At 38.0% G+C, this 16,019-nt stretch overlaps 2 protein-coding genes across 2 annotated transcripts; one reads left to right on the top strand and one right to left on the bottom strand.

Annotated features, from left to right (window-relative positions):
- The first annotated feature begins 3,776 nt into the window (after window positions 1-3,776).
- LOC145049502 (uncharacterized) lies at window positions 3,777-9,883 on the top strand. The gene is made up of 7 exons (XM_078997896.1): window positions 3,777-4,117; window positions 4,598-4,972; window positions 5,066-5,758; window positions 5,805-5,856; window positions 7,971-8,182; window positions 8,561-8,935; window positions 9,115-9,883. Exons 1-7 carry the CDS (start codon window positions 3,899-3,901, stop codon window positions 9,775-9,777), a joined length of 2,589 nt encoding a protein of 862 aa, XP_078854022.1. The 5' UTR covers window positions 3,777-3,898; the 3' UTR covers window positions 9,778-9,883.
- A 70-nt stretch (window positions 9,884-9,953) lies between these two features.
- LOC145052442 (phosphatidylinositol deacylase) lies at window positions 9,954-15,691 on the bottom strand. Its single transcript, XM_079000264.1, has 18 exons — window positions 14,997-15,691; window positions 14,663-14,908; window positions 14,405-14,595; window positions 14,192-14,330; window positions 13,972-14,109; window positions 13,710-13,890; window positions 13,508-13,629; window positions 13,214-13,390; window positions 13,005-13,115; window positions 12,676-12,795; window positions 12,430-12,586; window positions 12,185-12,348; window positions 12,005-12,091; window positions 11,502-11,830; window positions 11,326-11,380; window positions 11,090-11,229; window positions 10,752-11,004; window positions 9,954-10,447 (listed from the first exon to the last, which is right to left on the bottom strand). Exons 1-18 carry the CDS (start codon window positions 15,285-15,287, stop codon window positions 10,118-10,120), a joined length of 3,231 nt encoding a protein of 1,076 aa, XP_078856390.1. The 5' UTR covers window positions 15,288-15,691; the 3' UTR covers window positions 9,954-10,117.
- Between the last annotated feature and the right edge of the window lie 328 nt (window positions 15,692-16,019).

Below are 16,019 nucleotides of genomic sequence, written 5' to 3'. Positions count from 1 at the left end.
TCAGTTTCTCGACCTTCATTGGTCGACTATCTGTAGCACGAATAGCAGCAGAAGCAGAACCCTCGGCTGATCAATGAATGAGCTGAGGGAACTCGACCTTCCGATGGCATGTCTGGTTGCAATGGAAGCAAACAAAAAATCCCTTAGGGCGGTCCCTCACCATATGCCCCTCCTTACCGCATTTGTAGCAAATCCCTGACCGGCAAGGTCCCTCGTGGACCTTGCCGCACTTTCTACAAGTGCGGCCCTTCTAGCCTCCAGTCCTCGAATCAGCAGGCTTAGCCCGCTTAGCCGCCGGTTGCGGCTGTGTCGGTCTCCTATCTCTCCCCTGCTGCTCTGCCTCCTTCCTGGACTAAATCTCCAACTCAATCTCCCTCCTCCTGGCATTGGTATGCACCTCAACCAATTTCCGATAAGACGAGTTCGCCATAAACTCCCGAATGTCTCTCCTCAAGATGCTCAACTACCGACTCACACGTACCTGCTCATTGGACACGTGCTCAAGGCAGAACAACGCCCTTTCATGGAACATCCTCGTAATCTCAGTCACCGACTCTGTCTTCTGCTTGAGAGACAGAAACTCTTGTGTCAAACACTCCCTCTACACCTGGGGAACATACTCATCTCGAAACAACTCGGTGAACCTCTCCCAAGTCACTGCAGCATGATCTGCCAGGGTAAAATCAGTCGTCACAAACTTCCACAAGTCCTTCACTCCCAAGCGAAGCTAGTTCAGGGCGAACCGGACTCTCAGATGCTCTGGGCATGAACAAGTATAAAAGTATCCCTCAATATCAGCGATCCATCTTATGGCAGAAATCAGATCTCGTGTCCCATCAAACTCTGGTGGCTTCGTATTGCTGAACTCCCGAAACAACGAGTCACCTCCCTGTGGCTTGGCAGCAGCAACAATTGTTGTGGATACAACAACAGCAACCTCAGTAACAGCAGCGTATCGCTCGTCAAATGTCTCAATCAGAGTGGTCTTAATAGACCCAAACATCTCCGATATCGCCTCTCGAATGGATGCGACCACCTCCTCATGGATGATCCTGCGGATCTCCTCATCACTGATCCCACTGCTCTCGGGGTTGTGGCGCGTCCCCACCATGATGTCTCTAAAACACAACACAAAAAAATTATCAGAGACTTGATCAAGTGTTCTGACACTCGATTCCCGCCCATACATGCTCCTCGGCACCCTAAGGATTCTTACTTGGATTGCATACAGATCTTGGATTGCATACAGATCTGGTGCTTTCAGTAGTATGTGCCCAATACTACCTTCCACACCTAACTTGTAGTCATCCCAAGTCCTCCTCCCAGGATTCTAATTCACAAGTACTCTATCTCTCATAAATATCAGACTACTCTCTTAGTAGGCTGCGTATGCTCATCTAGGTATCTCTCCTAGATTACCCCTCAACTTAGAACTCAACACATACTCAGGGAAAATAAAAGATAACACTGATCAATAGCATCTCCTAGGCTAAGGCATCACAAATCAGACAACTCTAGCCCTAGAATATGAAATACCTAGCCTATTCTCTAGCATGCATTTCTAATACCACATAAATATCTCATAAATATCTCATAAAGTAAACAACTAAGGGTATTTTGGGAAACCACCGTTCGGGCTCTGGCTGATTGTACACACTGCTCCTTCTCGTTTTTCTCTTAGAAACTCTTACTCGGTTTTAGAAAAATCATTTCTTTTGAAAAAAAAAATTCTCAAATCCTCAATTTAAGTTCAGACATACCCGAAGGTGCATCCGAATCCCTCAAACCAAGGCTCTGATACCAACATGTAACACCGTAAATTTTCAAACTAAAATTTTTCATTTTTAAAACACATAAAACTCATATATTATATTTCATAAAACCACAATCATGTCGACATTTTCCCGCGGTCCTGAGAAGTACCTGAAACACACATCACACAACACGGTAAGCACAAAGCTTAGTGAGTTCTCCAAAATACCACATACACAAATAATAAGCCTCTCATGGCTATAACTCGGCATGGACCCTCCGGTCTCATGCGTCTCGGTGTGGATCCTCCGGTCGTGTGTCTCAGTGAGGACCATTCGGTTTCACAACTTGGTTTAGACCCTCCGGTCCTGTCTCAGTGGAACCCTCCGGTCCCACAACTCGGTTTGGACCCTCCGGTCCTATCTCAGTACAACACAAAATATAGCATATATATCACACAGACAAAATGCATAATATGACGTAGCTCATATAAGCACAAAAGACCCTCCGGTCACACATAGATACCACTCATGGTAAGTATAGTGAGAAGACTCACCTCGTAAGTAAGCAAAGAAAACCGGATACCCCTCGAACAGTCTAATCTCCGCCTACATGTAATAAGCATCTCTAATTAACTCATAAAGATCACAATGTCATATAACCTACGCTAAACTCTTTCTAACTCTTGAGATGGGTAAAAGACCATTTTACCCCCTCCATGGCCCCTATAAACCCTGTCTTGACCAAACCTTAAAGTCAACAAAAGTCAACACTCGAGTCAACTGCCCATGTTGACCCAACTCGTCGAGTCCCCGTTGTTCCTCAGAATGCCGCGGAAACCCAACTTAACTCGTCGAGTTGTCTCATCAACTCACCGAGTCACCCTTGTCCAGACTCATTGGGGAAAACCCTAGCTGACTCGTCGACTCGACGAGTCCGTTCAGTCTAAATTCTCATTCATACGTTTTAAGGCAGATCTACTACTCCACACCCTAGATCTAGGCTCCTAAGGCTCGAATGTCACGTAAAGCTTCGATCTTTACGTTCATGCATGGCATATTTTGCTCCAAAATGCCAATACAACTCTAACAAGGGTGTTTAAGCACAATAACTCTTATATGACTGAATAAAGTTGGGACCTTTGGACTCTATGGACCTCACAAGGTCCAGATCTGAAGTCTAGACCTCTTGATAGACTCAATGCACTCAATGTCCCAACAAAAAGGTGGTAAAATCCCTAACTTCCATAATCATGAGATCTAACCGATCAATAAGATGAGAAAGGTGTAGGCTTTTTACCTTCCACAGAAGCTCTGGTCGATATAGCACTAGATCCAACAGTTTCTCCTCATTCCTTGATGGATAATCTCCTCTTCTCCTCAAAAGATGCACTAGAATACTCAAAGATTTGCTTTATAACTCTCTTAGTTCACTACAAACGTTTAGGGTTTCACACAAGGGAGTTGGGCAGCTGGTGAGGCGAAAATGAGGACATAAGTTCTCTTAAATAGGCCCCAACCCCAGAGATTTAGTGTTTCACCTCACAACGCCAACTCGACGAATCAACTATCTAACTCGTCGAGTCGATCATTAAACTCACGTGACCAAATCGGACTCTACTCAACGAGTTAGGCTCACAACCCGTCGAGTCATTCATGAAGTCCCAATAATAAAAATAAATAAATAATAAGGAAATACCTGAAAGTCGGAGAAGCCTCATGGATAGTTTAGAGTTTAAACTGTATTAAGGGGGTGTTTGGGGTATCTTTTCAAAGGGCAAAAGAACTTTTGGGAAAAGTTCCAAAAAGTCACGTTTTCCTGACTTTTCCAAAAAGTCAGCTTTCCCTCTTTAAAAAATCCAAAAGGAGCTTTCAAGAAGCTTTTTCCAAACATCTTTTGTATGTTATCTTTTCCCAAAAATTCTTTTCCCTCTCAAAAAGATATCCCAAACACCCCTCTTACAAATTAAATGAGTTAGTTGGACGAGCCAACTCGACTCGGTCCGTTTGTTGAGAACAAAAGCTGCTTTCGAGATTTTCAATAATCTAAACTCCGAGTCTCTGATCCTGTCGTTCACAGGACCTGTAGATTTCTAGAAACTAAAACCCTAATTCGGAAAACCAAAATTATTGATTTTGAACCCCAAATGTACGGAGATCAGCAGGCAACTATGCCCAGTTTCACTTCATACCCGACTAATAACCCTAACCCTGATCCTAACCCCCCTAACGCCGATGCCTCGCTGTACCAGTATTCTCATGGATTCGATGGGTCGGAAATGCAATCCGCATTTGAGCTTGAAGAAGCTGCAGCATCACAGAATGAGGTGATTTTTCAGATAACCGATTCAACTACATTTGAACATGTAAAGTTATATCTAGTTATGTAATTCTTTTTATTTGGTTTATCACCGATATGTGGTTTTCGTGCAACCTGGGTGTGTAAGATTGCATATAGAAATTCATGCTTCCTCTTCCATTCACCAGATGAAATGTGTACGCTTTTCAATTTTGTTTTAATGTGTAAATACAATCACATAAGAACGTAATGCATGGACTTTCATTTCCAAGATAAAAAGAAGTGTATCATGAAATGATCGTTTCTTCTAAATTCTTAGGAAATAATGTTACAAAGTTGTGTGATTTCTTTACTCTCGAACTTTAGTAATGTCCCACATTAATCCTCGACTGTTCTGAGAAGTGAAAGTGCAAAACTACCCTTCTAACCGCAAACTTTGATTCAAGTAATCCATGAACAATCTCCCATTTAGAGTCTTTGCCTTTTGGTTTTCAGTATTCATTTGATTTTGGTGAAATGTGAATGTAATACCTGGACATGTTTTCAGGCAACTGGCAACATCGGTGATGAGGCACAGCATGTGGTGAACACAACAACAAGTCAGCCTGAAAGCATAGAACCCATTCAATGTGAGGTATGCAATATTACTTGTACAAATAGGGACATATTCGAGAAACATACACAAGGAAAAAAGCACATGAAGAATATGCAAAAGATTGCCATTTCATCTGTCATTGGACCAAAAGTGACACCACCCACTGCTACTGCAACTTCAGTAGGAGAGTTGGAGAATAAAAAACACTTGTTATTGCAAAATGGAGCATCAGTTGATAAATTACTCTACTGTCAAACTTGCAATGTGGTATGCAATAATCAAGATGCCTTTCATGCTCATCTTGCTGGTAGAAAGCATTCTTCAAAGGTAAACTGAATTAAGTTACACTCCTATATGATTGTTAGGATTAAATGCAAGAAACAGCAAAATGTAGATTTTTCAAAGTACAATGGTATGCAGGCAATCATGCTGGGTGTGAGTACAAATGACGTTTTTAACCCCACATCAAACAAGGGTCATGAGGCTCGGATGAATCCTGACCCCTTGAGGTGTGAACTTTGCAAAATCAGCTGCACAAGCTTTGAACTCCTCAACACACACCTGTCAGGGAAGAAACACCTCAAGAAACTTAGAGAATCAGAGCAAATATCAGATCTGCCCTTGACCTTTGTCACTTCACTGGACACCCAACGTATGCAAAATCAGGAGTCTACCGAGGGCAAAGCCGTCATTTCACATGAAGGTAACACGCTGTCGTGTGAACTTTGTGGGATCAGTTGCAACACTTATGAGATGCTCAGAGTTCACCTCTCAGGAAAGAAACACCAGAAGAATTTGGAGAAATCAGAAAAAGGAATTGGACCTAACACTGAGCAAGGGATGCTGCAAGATGAAGGGAAGGAAGAGGGTAAAGTTGTAAATTTGGTGGATGGGAGTAACAGGAAGACAAAGAGAGTGGCAAGTGATGAGGAATTGGAGGCAAAGAGGCAGAAGATTCTTCAAGGAGGAGCTGCATCCAATGGCTTAAGAACTTGTACTGTGTGCAATGTTGTTTGTAGCAGTCCGGCTGTGTATACCTCTCATCTTGCTGGTAAGAAGCATGCTGCAATGGCTGTGAAACAGGCAGAAACTGGATTGACTGGTCAAGAAACATGAACCCTTTTGTTATTTAGTAATCTGGATGGATGTGTTATTGTAGAAACTTGATGAAAATTGTGACTTTAAGAAGAATCTCGTCACAAAATTGGAAGGTTTTAGAATGGATAACTAAGGTTGTTATGATGATTTAATAATAGTGGCTGTGGTGTGTTTTGGAAATGGAAAAGTGGGTTTACAAAATTAATATGTTAGAATCGAAATTGACACATGTAACCATAATTCAAGAGAAATATATGTTTATTTCATCATGTTTATCCACTTATTTTGTATCTATGGAACTGGATCATGTTTATGTACTTACTTTTGTTGTTATTGTTTGGGAAAATTCTACTAAAGTCTTTAACTTATTACAAAAATTTGATTTTTAACATTGTGTTGTTTTCTTTTTTAATCTGGACAATTCGTTTTCCAATTTGTTTCAATGTTGGATCATTTATTCGGCTGCGAGCTCATGTAACATTTTTTTTTGTGACGTGACAGCTGACATAGGCATGTTGACGTGATATTTTTTGGTGTAATCATATTTTATGAGTGAACTAAAATTTAATGACTTTTATAGTTATCCCAAATGTAGTAAAAAAATAGTTAGGCTTTTATATTCACATGTGATCAAAATATTTAGCCTTGATATTCATGCATCTCATCGTAATTTTAACAATATAAAATGGTCTAAGGTCTTTCATATATATCTTCTAGACTTTTACTACAATTCTATGCAGAAAACATTTCCAAAGAGAACATTAACCTACTCCCCAACCTTATCTCATTTAAACACATTCAATCTTTATGTTTTAGATTAACGCATCATCAGACCCTATGTTCCAATCATCTAGTACTTTACTTACCCCAATAACAATGGAGATAACACACCCCAAGTCGTAGAAAGGTTATTGATTCTAAGAAAAATTTATCTCAAACCTCGACTCAGTTTCACCATTTACATGACCAATTAAGAACAATATTTCTATCGGTTGTAATGATGTTGATGCTAAATATGTCAAAGCGTTGATCCATTATCATATCGATGAGTTCCCAGAGCATCTTGATCATCGATTGATCAATAAGTTTTGTCATTTGAACCTAGCTTTAACGAGTTTAGTATAAGTAATCGTATAATGAGTGTTCAAGTGAACAATTTCAAATATAGTGGGGTTACCATTGGCTTGGCATTTCACACAAGATCCTTGATGGAGTTGCATTGTGCATATTTCTGAAAGGGTGGAGTAACATGGCTCGTGGAGCTGAAGAAGTCGTGTATCCACACTTAAATGTACCATCTCTCTTCCTACGACAAGCTCGTAACTTGGAGACACATCATCGGGTCTAACTCTATCAGTATTAAGTTAGAGCAAGGTTTGTATTTAGGCCGAATGTTATTGCTAGATTGAGAGATAGTATCGTTAACTTTGGATACATAACTTCTTCAGCTCCATGAGCATGGAGCTATGTTACTCGAAATGTGCACAATAGAGTCCCATCAAGGATCTTGTGTGAAATGCACAAGCCAATTGCATTCCCATAACATGCATAGAAATATGATTGTATAAGTTTAATTTTGAAGCTGGTAATACGAAATTGCACAAAAACATTATATTTTGGATAATTATCTTAAAATTCATTATATTTTAGTTTTTTTTTTTTCTTAATTGTGACGTCAAGAATGTGATGTTACCAAAGAGTGTCACATCAGCATGTTCTGTTTGTTATCACATCATCAAAGATTGGCACGTCAGCTATCACATCATCAAAAATTGGTTGACAACCAATTAAACGGTAAACATTGGAAAAAAAATAAAAAACAGAGTATAAGACAAAAAATAACACAATATTAAAATCAAATTTTCATGTAAACTTAATGTTTTTTATGGAATTTGTTATTATTATTTTACATAATCAAAATCTCAAAAAAAAACAAAACAAAACAAAAAACTATATAATTCACTAACTTTATATTATTTTTCTCGATTCAAGCTCTTATGCATATTTGACTTGTATAGTGTATAGTGTCATTTAATTTAATTTTCTCTTTATTCGTTGCCCTTAATTTGAATTCAGATCGAGTTAACAAACTAAAGAGTTAAACGAGCCAAATTGGACCCGGTTCGTTTATTTGAGTTTAAAACAAGAACTGCTTTCGGATTCTGTCGTTCGCAGACTCTGCAGATTCCACAATCTAAAGCCCTAATTTCGTAAAACCAAACGTATTGATTTGAACCCCAAATGTCCGGAGAACAGCAACAATTAGATATAACTAACCCTAACCCTAACTCTCCTCACGCTGATGCCTCGATCTCAATGTACGAGGATTCGCATGGATTCGATGGGTTGGGAGCCCGACCCGCATTTGAGCTTGACAGAGCTGCAGGGCCACAGAGTGGGATGATTCCACAGACTACTGATTCAACTACATACGAACATGTAAAGTTTTATCTATCCATCTATGTAATTTCATTTATCTGGTTTATCATCTACAATCTTGATGTTTAAGATTGCATATAGAAATTTTATGATTCCTCTGATAGAATGTGTACGCATTTCATTTTATTTCAAATGTGTATATACAATCAAATGAGATTCAGATGTATGCACTTTAATTTTCAATTAAAATGGGGTATTCTGCCACTTATCAATATATTATATTCTTATGTTGCTATGTGAGGATTTTTCTAGGTTAAAATATTGTCTTGAATAAATAATTACAATGATCAATCACTCACAGCTCACTTTTAGCATCATAATTGAATCAATCAGTTATGTTAGTTTTAAAACTTATTTAACTTTGTTGATGTGACTCAGCATGTTGTGAATGATGCGATAGTAACAACAAGAAGTCAGCCAAAAAGCATCCAGTCTATGCAATGTGAGGTATGCAATGTTACTTGTGACACTAAAGATGTACTTGAGAAACACAAACAAGGTAAAAAACACTTGAAGAATATGCAAAAACTTGCCATTTCATCTGTCATTTCACCAAAAATGCCACCACCAACACCCACACCCACACCCACTGCAAGTGAAACTTCAGTAGAAGAATTGGAGAATAAGAAGCACAAGTTATTGCAAAATGGAGCATCAGTTGATAAATTTCTCTACTGTGAAACTTGCAATGCGGTATGCAATAATCAAAATGCCTTCCAGGCTCATCTCGCTGGTAAAAAGCATTCTACAAAGGTAAGTGCAAGAAATAGCTACCTACTTTCATTCCTCTCTACAATACTAATAGTACTTTGAAAATTTACCCAATTATAGAAATGTGATGCAAATTTTACTGCTACAAGTAGGTAGATTTTTCAAAGTACAATGTGGCTTTAATAAGAAAAAGAAAATTTGAAAGTACAATGTTGTAATAGGTAATGATGCAGCTTGTGGTTACGAATGGGGTTGTTAACACCACATCAGAATCAGACCCTAAGGATCCTACTCCCGAGCCTGAGGTTCAAACCAATAATAATCCCAACCCCATACGGTGTCAACTCTGCAAAATAAACTGCTCCAGCATTGAAGTCCTCAACACACACATGTCAGGGAAGAAACACCTCAAGAAACTTAAAGAATCAGACCAAATACCGGATCCTTCCTTGACCCTTATCAATTCACAACAAGGTAAACCCGTGTGGTGTCAACTTTGTGGGATCAGTTGCGACACATACGATGTCTTCAAAACCCACCTATCAGGAAAGAAACACAAAAAGAATTTGGAAAAATCAGAAAAACCAGTGGGACCTACTACTACTACTACAGTAGGAGGGATGTTGCAAAATGAAGAGGGTAAAGTTGTAAATGTGGATGGAAATGGAAGTGACAGGAAGACAAAGAGAGTGGGAGGTGATGAGGATATGGAGGCAAAGAGGCAGAAGATTTTGCAAGGAGGAGGAGCATTGGATGCTTTAAGGATTTGTACGGTGTGCAATGTTGTTTGTAGCAGCCCTACTGTGTATGATTCTCATGTTGCTGGTAGGAAGCATGCTGCAAATGCAATGCTTGTCAAACAGGCAGAAACCCATGAAATCTGAATGTGTAGTTATTTTTGTAGATATAAATTCTGAATTTGAGATGAATGAATCTTGGATAGTTTTTTGACTAGGAAAATAGTTATGATGATCATATTAATTTTGTCTATTTTTATATATTAAACTTCTCTTATTGTTTATGTCATGGCATTATAGTTCCACAATGAAACGACACAAAATTTCACAACAATCAAACAAATTTCTCTCAAAAAATATGGGAAAAGTCAAAATTGTTGGGAGTGTCGAGTCAAACCATAGTATAGTAGTACAAGTTCCTATCATTAACGTATTACATTTAAATTGTACAATGAAATACAAAATCATGGGAAAAAAATGCCATTTATCAGTGTCGATGAGAGTGCTTTCTATTACTATAATAAGGCTCTCCACCTCTTCGGTTTCTTTTCTCTATAATTCTGAAAACAAATGAGATGACTCCAATAACAGCCATCCCATAAAAAGCTTTGTAAGGAGCCAAATCCAAACCTGAAAGATAGCAACCGAATCCTGCAACAAGATATACAAATCCTTGTCTGATTTCATACCCTCTCATTCCCGGAATCTGAAAGAACACGTTGAACTCCGGTTTGGAATCACAGATTCCGTGGAGGACTACACCCATACACAGGATGGAATCCAACAGCCATGGAAAGTTGTGCCCCATACTTAACCTCTGCAAAACAAAAAGGGAGACACCAACAGTTTACCTATTTGCCCCTTTTTCTTATTCTTTTTTCTCATTGTCAAATTTGCTTTTTTAATGTAAGAGTAAAATGGTCATTTAAACTTAATGGGAATCGGAGAAGGAATGGAATGAATATATATTGTCCCTATGTTTTACTCAACATTGCAGGTTTAGTCCAAATATTGCAACAAAATGAAAACCTAAGGACAACATTGGGACTCGATATAAAAATTTGGACTGAAGATGTAATTTTTGGGGCCAAATTTGTAATTTAGTTGATACTGAATTATACCTCAAACCAAGCAACAAGTGAAGGAAGAAACATGAGGAGTGAAAGAAGATGCAAGATTAGCAATCCATGTCTATGGTGAAATATCTCAAGTTGTGTATCACCATAGCTTCGTGTAGAGTCCGGGGTACTGGAGCTGTTCTCATCCACAGGCAATCCCTCCTCAAATTCATCATTCTTGAATTTAAATGACTTTTTGTTATTTCCAAATCCAAATAAGTCCTCACTACGAGCCTTGCTGGAAGCTGTAAAAAAACTGTGACATACAGAAAAACAAACGATTTATTATTATGGAAACTGGATAATGGATATGTAAGGTAGGGGTAGAATTGGAATTTTACCTGCATAAGGCGTGGTGGCAGCATAGGGCATGGGAGAAGAGTAAGATAAGGAGACCTAAAGCTGGATGGACAAAGCAAACTAAAGCAATGGCAACAAGTGACGTGGCTAATGATGAATTGACATTTATAACCCTCGCCACCTGTCGAATAAATAGTATGAACATAAATGGTTTCAGAGATTTATACAGATTGGAAGCTGTATTTGGATAACTAATTAAAAATTAAATAGTAATTACCTTAAATGGGAAAAAGTTGGTGGAATTTGAGTTATCACCTATCCATAGTTTCCACCTGCAAAATTATCCATGAAAGATAGTTAAGGGCAAAACATGTACAACTACAACCTATCCAGTCAATCATATTAACTTAAGAGAAGAGATGAAAACACAAATGTTGAGAGAGATTAACGGACCTTGTTTTAAAGAAAACATGTACTCTAGCAACCACATGGGAGAGTATCTGGGTGGTTAATATCAAAACGATTATGATCCCATTTGCTATTAAGTAGCAAATGATTGAAACAAAAAAGAAGCTAGAAACCGCAGGAAATGGAGATGTGCTTAGACATGAATAAAACAAAGCAATAAGAATGGGTGAAATAGCAAGGACAAGAAACGGAATCGGCATTCCAAGGTTCAATTCCACTGCAGATAGTAATGAAGGAACAGGTAGATCAAGCTCCCATGCATTTGCTTGCCTCATCAGACCAAAAAAAACTACAGCAAATGCAAATCCAATAATCTGCATCACAAAAATCACTTTTATTTTACTACATTGTTTTCATTTAGTTTTCTACCTGTAAATAACAAACATGCTTGAATGACCCATTCCATTCCTTCAAGCCAACCAAACATGATAGTGGAATGTAATGACTCATTCCATTCCTTTGTACCAAAATCAATATAAAATGCTCACCTGGGAGGCGTATAAAAGCATAAATCTACGAGCACCAGCAGTTAGAGAAACAGCAGCACTAGTTTTATAAGAACAATGTGGGTCCACCTGCATATCGATAACATTTAGGTTAAAAAACTTTAAATAGTTTATAGAACTTACTAAATTAATTAATAACATAACATATAAATGTAAATTTACCAGTAACAGAACATTGGTTTTTTCAGATCCATGAGCTGAGGTCCAAAGTGCAGGTGATGAATCCACTTCAATTATACGAGAATATAAATTGGGAAATACGTGAATGCCAGCTGTCGGGTCCCACGCAAGGGCTACAGGTGGAAAGCATCGAAGCTTGCAAAGACCTTTCAGATCAAGAAATAACAACCATCAGGACATATATATATATATATATATATATATATATATATATATATAATGCTTACTGCCAGTATCCATGTCTCCAGCCTCTTCAACAGGAAGTCCAGAGTTTTTTATCCCACAGCCTGTTGTTTCCAGAGACACTGTAGCAGGAAAAAGCCCAAGACTGATGCCGAATGTAATATTCATTGCAATAGGGTGATCCTCCTTAATGAAAATATCCTGAAAATGTTTTAATCCAAGTGGATCACTTGAACTTAAATGGATCATCAAGAAGTGAATTGAGCATTTCATGAAAGTAGTAAACTAACCTTCCGAGAATACATAGAGAGAAGCAATGAGTGAGGAGAAAACTGTTTACGCCCTTCTTCTGGGTTGAAAAACTGCCCAACTGCCATTGAAGCTGCAGGTGGAGGTCTCCCTGAAACAGTCTGGATATATATAAAAATCACTGTAAGTTATACCATCACTTTAATCTTTGTTGATGTAAATCATTGGTGTACTCATATTGTTATGGATAAGGGTATGTTTGGTTGGATGGAATGGAATGGAATAAGCCAGGTAATGGAATGAATCATTACATTCCATTCCTTTCTTGATCTCAACAAAATTCATATGACATAGTGTAAGGAGACATTACCGGGCTTGGTGCAACTGAGATAGTGAGGAATCTGAAGCCATGCATATCCTTTGATTCCAACCAAAATACACCTGATGGTGGTGGTTGTTCAGTCTGACTTCCTGGTTCAATCTATATATAGAAGTGACATGACATGACAGTTATACCCTTCATATTATTATAAGAATTAAAGCACGAAAAGGGCAAAAGCGGAAATATTAACAACATACCTGCCTTGGTGCTGGTCCTGAAGGAATCTGCACAATCTTTGATGTCACTTCAACAACCCTTTTGCTGAGAGGCAAATCTGATGCAGAAGTTCCTTTCTCAGGCCAAAGATGAAGTCTAACCCCATGACAAGGAAGAAGGTTTGTCACAAGAACAAACTTGTTTCTTCCATTTGACCCCTGACAATAGGAGAAAATAACTTATAGTCTTATATTATATGTATGTTCTTGCCTTAGCATCAAATATTATATAGTTTCTTTCTTGTCATTAAAGCAATATTATAATATTTAACTAACCAGTTCTTTTATGTCCAGCCAACGCCTTCTGCCATCCATTGCTAAAATAGTTACTGTTGGTGTCTTGATGTAAAGATCCCTTTCAAGTCCCTCATCACTCCATTGTAGTTTACTAGGACACCCTGGAAGCCAAACAAGTGAGATCTTTATTCTTATTCTAACTATTTTTACTAAAATAGAAATGCTATAATATAAAATGTACCAGCATATTTTCTCTCTTTGTGTAAAGGAAGATGTGATGAATGCTGCTGAAGTAAACCCGATTTTTGCCTTGGAAAACTTCCACTATGAAGCATTTTTGTAAGAATTGATAGTCTTTTCCTTGACCCAGAAATGGGATGACCAGTTTCAGGGTCAACCAAACTAAGAAGAGTATGTGAAACCTGAAACCCAGTTAACAAATTAGACAATACACATAGACTCTCTTTTTATAAAATATAAAAAAGTTGGGAAGTAAGGCTCACTTGCACAACAAGTTGATTACACCATAAGATAACTTGGTGCTCCATTGATAGCCATACATTCTTCATGCCCATGCTACTGATCATAAAACCATGAGTAGATGGGACAATACCATCAACTGATTCTAGCTTTGACCTTACCTACTTACAATCAGAAAGAACACATCTTTTAGTTAGGGTTCTTTTAGGGTTTGTACAAGTGATTGATGTCAAATAATCACACCTGATAATCATTAGCACCACCAGAAATGGAGACAACAATCACTCGAGATAATGTTTGAGCCTCATAACCCTTTTTCCATTCCTGATTTATGTACTCATAATAGTGGCCCAATGATGGCTGCAATGCAATGGGGGGTGACCTGAACCAAGAGTAAAGAAAATTACATCACAATTATGGACACAATTATAATCAGAAAGTCCAAGAAAAACTCACTGATGTGGAGTTGATAACGTGACAACAGTTTCAACTGATGACTTTCTCAAATTAGGGTGCACAACTGCAGCTCTAGCAACAAAACCACCCATAGAGTGGCCAACTAATATGACATTATTAGGCAAACTACCAGATTCAGAAGCACCTTCTTTTTCTCTAGCATCTCGAGATTCTTTATATTGATCCAGAATCTACAACCAATATGACATATAAATACTTATAGGCGATTTATATAAAGATATAATAAAGATAATATACCCTGTTAATGGCATATACAACATATTCTGTATGTTCCTCAAGTATCTGGCCATCCATTGCAGAATGTTCACCTTCAAGGTCAACTGCAAACCAGTCAAGCCTGCGAGTATACTGGGTGACTTTTGGAATATCTTTTTCATCCATATCTACTCCCTCCTCAAGCATTAAGGAAGCTTCTTGGTACAACATAGAATCAGGTGGGCCACCTTGATAAGCCCTATCAGATTCTGCTGCTATGGACCTGACCTGTGAGAATCAGTTTAAAATAAAAGACATATTGGTAACACAGGGAGAGAAAAGGAAAAAGAAAACAAGCTAAAGTTACATAACTCACCTGCTTGTAGCTACCTCCATTTCCAGGGATGAAAAGAACAGGAACCCCATTAAGTTGTTTAAGATGCTCTTTAAAATCGATTTTTTTCCAGCCTTCATGATACAAATACAGTCCATACTTTGAAGAAGACGAACTTTCTGTAGCAGATATTGGAATGTAAGTTGGATACATGTATGTCATGTTACAACCATTTGTAATCGGCTTCAATAAATCATATACGGCAAGTAGACCAATTCCAATGGAAAGAATGACAATTGTTGCTAATCTAAATTTAGACTTGAAACCTTCCATTTTCCAATCTACAGCAAGAAAACCCTCCCTCAACCTTGCATCCTTCACGAACAACCAAACAAAATGAAGAGAAGATTAAGGACCGGTCCAAAGGTATTCGATGTCCATTTGTGATCGGCTTCAATGGCGGGATAGGGTTTTGTGCTTTCGTACCCGAAGTTTGGATGCTGGAACTCGGAGCCGTAGGCCGGCGGTGGCGAAGGTTGAGAGGTATGAACGGAGTGACAGGGCTTTTGGGGGAACTGCGAAATACGAATCTGAGTCCAGAGATGGGATCGCCAATCTCAGATGAACGAAAGAGGTGATCAGTACACAGTAATCGCCGATCTGAACAAAAGAGTTGCAAGTCTTGAACTCTAGTAATCGTTTACTGTGTACTCCTACTGTATATCTAATTTTGAAAAATGAAAGCATCATCCTAACTTTTTCGAGTATATAACGTTTAATTGTCAATTTTTTAGATCATGCATTATTACAGTTGGGTATTTATATATTTTAAGTAATTTTTTATCTATTAATGTATTTTAGACGATAATTTAATTTTCTTTCAAATCAATACAATTTCTTTTTAATATTTGCAATAAATAATTGGACATTTATATATTTTAATGATTTTATTTTAGTAATCCAACTCTATTCATTTTTTATTAAAATAAAACAATTTCTTTTTAATATTTTAGTAAAATGTTATAACTTAAAATCCATTACGTGTAATCACGCTAAAAAGTTCAC

The sequence above is a fragment of the Lactuca serriola genome, chromosome 5 (assembly GCF_051521515.1).
Source record: "Lactuca serriola cultivar US96UC23 chromosome 5, Lser_US96UC23_V15, whole genome shotgun sequence".
NCBI lineage: Eukaryota > Viridiplantae > Streptophyta > Magnoliopsida > Asterales > Asteraceae > Lactuca > Lactuca serriola.
The sequence above is the reverse complement of the archived record's forward strand: the minus strand, read 5'-3'. Positions and strand labels throughout refer to the sequence as shown.

Bases quoted from the DNA above. Each gene is read 5' to 3' on its own strand.
- LOC145052442 (XM_079000264.1), bottom strand. From the start codon at position 15,287: ATGGAAGGTTTCAAGTCTAAATTTAGATTAGCAACAATTGTCATTCTT. The intron at 14,909-14,996 runs GTGAGTTATGTA...TGATTCTCACAG, and splicing joins ATGGAGGTAGCTACAAGCAG to GTCAGGTCCATAGCAGCAGA. The intron at 14,596-14,662 runs GTATATTATCTT...TATTGGTTGTAG, and splicing joins TTGTATATGCCATTAACAGG to ATTCTGGATCAATATAAAGA.
- LOC145049502 (XM_078997896.1), top strand. From the start codon at position 3,899: ATGTACGGAGATCAGCAGGCAACTATGCCCAGTTTCACTTCATACCCG. The intron at 8,183-8,560 runs GTAAAGTTTTAT...GATGTGACTCAG, and splicing joins ATTCAACTACATACGAACAT to CATGTTGTGAATGATGCGAT. The intron at 8,936-9,114 runs GTAAGTGCAAGA...ATGTTGTAATAG, and splicing joins GTAAAAAGCATTCTACAAAG to GTAATGATGCAGCTTGTGGT.